This window comes from Acanthochromis polyacanthus, chromosome 5, assembly GCF_021347895.1.
Source record: "Acanthochromis polyacanthus isolate Apoly-LR-REF ecotype Palm Island chromosome 5, KAUST_Apoly_ChrSc, whole genome shotgun sequence".
Classification (NCBI taxonomy): domain Eukaryota; kingdom Metazoa; phylum Chordata; class Actinopteri; family Pomacentridae; genus Acanthochromis; species Acanthochromis polyacanthus.
Window position 1 is genome coordinate 5162337 of NC_067117.1, and position 4903 is coordinate 5167239.

A 4903-nucleotide genomic window follows, 5' to 3' on the forward strand; every position below is an offset into this window, starting at 1 on the left:
GAGAAGTTATTTAATTGTTATGTGTGTCTTTTTTTTTTAATGGACCAGTTGTTGTGTCTGAAATAAAGTATTGAATGAATAGATGTTTCAATAAAATGTCTCAGATACTTTCCACCCAGGTAGGTGATCGCTACAACTTTAAATACTATGTTGAACGTTTCTGTCACTGAGTTTTATTTGCCACATGCTCATACAGTTATGGGGCAGTGAAATGCAAAGACTGTTCTACAATTCTGACAAAACAGGACAGAATTTAAGAAAACAGACAAACAAAAATATTCTCTAAAAACAGAAAAAATCATAAATAATGAGGAGTAAAGAGATTGTGAAACTAACAAAGAGGAATCAAAAGACTCTCCTACTTTACTCTCTATTTTTTTACTGCAACAAATTGAACAGTGGCATAAAATGCAGCAGATAATGTAGTTTTACGTTTTGTAAACCCTCCTGTAAAGTGTTGTGTACTTTTTCTGAGGCTCAGTAAAACGGCGCGCGTCTCGACCGTTGGGGGGCGACATTTTCAAACCAATCATCTCCCGGAGCAAAAAAAATGCGGCGCAGGATGATGACGTCGCATCCGATTTATTTTCTCTGCCTTTGTAAACCAAATTAGCATTTTTCTTCATCCATTGGTATCGTTTCGAGTTTTTACTTGTCTTGTTTAATTGTTGTTTTAGCTTTGATTTGTTGTTGTTTACATTCCTGTAACTGTGAAGACGAGTGAAGTGCTTCTTCCACTGGTGAGGTTTTCTTCCACAAACTCGACGCTTATTGTGTAACTAGCATCTTCTCTGCGTTAGCGGATCTGTCCCTGCGGTGTAGATGAGTCCTAATTTGGTCTATTCACTTTAAAAAACCGTACAGCGACGGTTTTTAAAAAAAAAAAAAAAAAATCATGGTCATTATGTGACAGCAGGATGCATAATTTGTTTACTAATCCAAACCGTCGTAGCTGTTTATAATGTGGGTGGGACTGTATTTTAGCTGCTTTAATTTGTTTAGGTCCCCTGAAACCTACCTCTATCACACACAACTTACTTTTGAGTCGCTGATATATCTTCCTCCTAGCTGTGCTCCTGTTTATTCCACAAATCGGTCGCTGAGGGAAGACCAAACAGAGCAGCGTCATGTCTGCAGAGCTGGACCTGTCTCCTCCAGAGGTCCCTGAGCCCACTTTGCTAGAAAGCATTCTGCGCTATGGGTTGTTTCTGGGCGCCATCTTCCAGCTCATCTGCATCCTGGCCGTCATCTTCCCCACGTCAAAGGGCCATGAACAGGTGGGTAGACACAACAATATATTAGGTATCACAGATCGCAAATGAAGCTCTGGTCAAATGAGGGGACACAACACAGGCAGTGATCAAAACATCACTGTGCACTTTTAGCTGATGTTCTTTCTTGACAACATAAAGTATATGTTAAGGTATCATGCAAGATAGAACACAACTATAGAGGACAATTGTTACCTGTGTGTTCCTCCTGACTTATCTATATTTGCATGTATGTTATTCATGACATTATGGATTTTTTGTTGTTAGAAAACATTAGCAGAGCAAGAAACAATGGGGAGAAGTCAATTTAGGCAGTTAAAAAAAACGTATTATTTTCACTTTATTATCAAAATTGAACTGCTGAAATAAATCTCAGATGTTGGCCGCAATTTACAAGTCTTTCAGTCATTTGTTCAGTCTTACTAATGGCTTAGATGTGTTCAAAGAACGTTCAGACACCATTCTGATTTTTTTGTGAATGTTATTTCTTCACAGCAGTTGGTTGTAAATTAGCATGACTATAAAGGAAAAAACATTGCTCTTTTGCCGCCCAGCATAAGTTCTCACAAAATGTCAACAATTATGTATGAATTTCTCACTAAACATGTGAAGACTCCAGAGAGGCCTGGATCACTGACCTAATTTAGACTTGTTCAGCGTTACTGCAACAAGGAGTGATCTATTTTGGGCTCAAGAAGAGATGATGGTTCCTAAGACTGTGCAGTGACGCCATAAAGACGAGTTCATTCAGTAGGTCGACAGTGTTTAGTCGGTGCATGTGATGTAAATGTCCTCAGATGTACGTTGCTTTGGAAAAACTAAATGAAACTGCAGAATTGTGGAAACTTCTGCCTTGTCACAGAAGAGCTCAGTTTCTTGTTATGTTATGATTTCCAGGAGGCGCAATCCCCCACATTCAAGCTGCACGTCACAGCAAAATAATGTAATGCTGATGATGACAGTATATTAACAAACCCTCATTATGTCTTCCCAGTTAGCCTACACCTTTTGTCCTCTGGGGTCAAAATGACTCTGCCTGGTTTGACTGTTACTTAAAGCAGATATAGTTTAAATTGTCAACTGATTTTGCATTACACCTTTAGTCTTACTCCAGTCCAACCAATTACCACAATTTTTCCCTTTATTTTGGAGCTTAGGGCCAAATAGAGCTTGTTTACATAAAGGCATACGGCAGCAAAAGAATTTACTCCAAGGACAACGCGAGGCTTAAGTGAATTTATTTGTGTGTTTTTTATATTATGGGATGCTTGACAGATCTAGAGGCTCTACAAAAGCACAGATTTGTTAAACAAAACAAATAAAAATCAGTCTTTCTGAAATTCAGAACAGCCTGATGTAACTAAACAAAGTGGAGTATCTGTGACTGTAGAGCTACCACGGGCTACTCTCACAATCTCCACACTAATAATTGTCAGGAGAGATTATTTATAGACAAGAGCAATTAAATCCACTGTCTAATTATTCTATTTTCAGGCATTGTTATCAGATGCGCTGGTTACTCTGCACGGTATGTCGCCGTTTCATCTCTTCCAGCAGCCTGCTGTCAGTCTCCTCTGCCGGAACAATAGGAAAGATTGCACTCTCAGAAACAGTGCTGACAGACAGGAAGTGCTGAAACCTGCCAGAGTTTCTTTTGTTTGGGGAATTTCATTCAGCTGTCCATTTAGCTGAGATAATTTCACACACATAGTGAGATATGAAGGAAACCACAAACTAAAAAAAAACATTACCAAAGTGTATTTTAATCGTTCACGCTTCAGTGCATATTATTAGTGTAAAATACTGTTTCATGACAGGTTAATTCTAAAAATTAAACCTTGTGTTCGTGGTTTCAGCAGAGTCATTAATCAAATATATCCCCAGATCACGCTCACCTCTGTGTGGTTAGCAGTCGAGCATTTTCACACCGTATTTCGACACCTCAGAGCTTCTCCGTTGAATTGCAGGGCGCTAAATGTTTCCTGCGTTTGTTCTGCAGGAGGAAACCGAGTCCACTGATGGTAAATCTGCCGAACAGATGAAGAAACCTAAAGGACCAGCACCTCAGATTCGACAGAAACCAAAGAAAGAGAGCAAGAAAAAGCGATGAACAGCTTTGGGTCTCACTGTGTGTGTTTGTGTCCTGATTGTGTGAATGGACGTGAGTGGTCACTGCCAATACTGGATTATGAAAGTTAGCATTTCAGTTTTCACTACAAGTATATGAAACACTCATGTGTATAAAAATTGATGCGCATTGAGTTGATACTCTTCAGAATGACCTCTGTTTGCGTCCTACTCTCATTCAACACAGAATTACAAAAAGCTAATAATTACTGTGGCATTTACTGACTAATAATTACTACATTTTTCATTGGCTACGTTTTTATGTACTTTGTTTATAATTGAACATCACTGAGTGAATTGTGTTTGCATTAAAACAGACAAATAAACATGTAGTCAGCTGTCTGGTTTAAATGAGTCAGAATGACATCATGTCCTGAGCTCACGGCATAAAGCGATGGTTTTGTGGCAAGTAAGGATTATCTGCTAATACTTTTTCTCTTTTCTTAACTTTTAGATGTCATAAGAGTCCAAAGCAACAAGAAACAAATAATTAGGACACCAAATAATTTGAGCATAGGTTAATCTGTCATTACAATGTTTGTGTTTAAATAAAAGAAAAAATGCATATTATCAATATAGAATTATCAGAGTTCCCCTAGAAGTGATATAGTTTTTAAAAAAGGATGATTTTGAGCAATAATATTAAGTATTCCTTCTTAAAAAGGGATCTTAATATTACCGTAAATGGAATCGATGTTGTTAGCTGTTTCAGTTTAAAAAAAAAGGATTTTTTTTCTATAGAACCTTTCAAAAACAAACTCTACAAAGTGCAGTAAAATATACAACATGCAAAAATGTGAATTTCCATAGAAATGAATTATTAGAACAAATACTAATGGAAACAAAAAAAAGATAAAAGCACCAACAATGCCCTACCACAGTAAAGGATAATATATAGAACAAAGGGCTTTACAGACGGTAAAAACAAAACAAAAAGAAAGATACTCCTGAAGACAGTGGAGATTTGCAAAATAAAACAATGCAACAGCACTGAATAAATAAAAGCACCAAAATTCCATAGCAAGTTAAGAGGGGTAAAAGTAGAATAAAAGGAAACATGGGGAAAGCAAATAATTTAAAAAAAATGAATAAAACGTATAAAAGACGAAAATCACAGAACAGCATGTCTACGAAAATGGGTTTTAAAAAGGGATTTGAAAGAAACACAGCCTGCGGGTGTGGTAGTCTGAAAAACATTAATATTGTTTTTTTATTTGTGTTATTTTTGTTTTAATATTAATGCCCCAGAATAAAGTTGCCGCAAGGAACTTTCCGCTGCTAACAGAAGTCAAGTGTGTCGCTTAGCAACCGATGTGGCTAGCCGGACCCAAACCGGAAAGAGGAGATTTTTTTCTATGTTCTTAGAATATGCGTCGTGTCGCGCTGCTTTTACGACAATAAAGCGTCTAAGTCGTGACTATTAAATATTTTTAGAAAAGCTAACCGGGGTTGTTGTCGTGCACTGCCAACGCCTCGGACAATTTGACTGTTACGCAACGGCGACG

The 4903-nt window shown here is 37.5% G+C and overlaps 1 protein-coding gene across 1 annotated transcript; it reads left to right on the plus strand.

Moving 5' to 3' along the window:
* The first annotated feature begins 565 nt into the window (after positions 1-565).
* Positions 566-3730, plus strand: manbal (mannosidase beta like). Its single transcript, XM_022205416.2, has 3 exons — positions 566-740; positions 1069-1277; positions 3271-3730. Exons 2-3 carry the CDS (start codon positions 1128-1130, stop codon positions 3379-3381), a joined length of 261 nt encoding a protein of 86 aa, XP_022061108.1. The 5' UTR covers positions 566-740; positions 1069-1127; the 3' UTR covers positions 3382-3730.
* The last annotated feature ends 1173 nt before the right edge of the window (positions 3731-4903 follow it).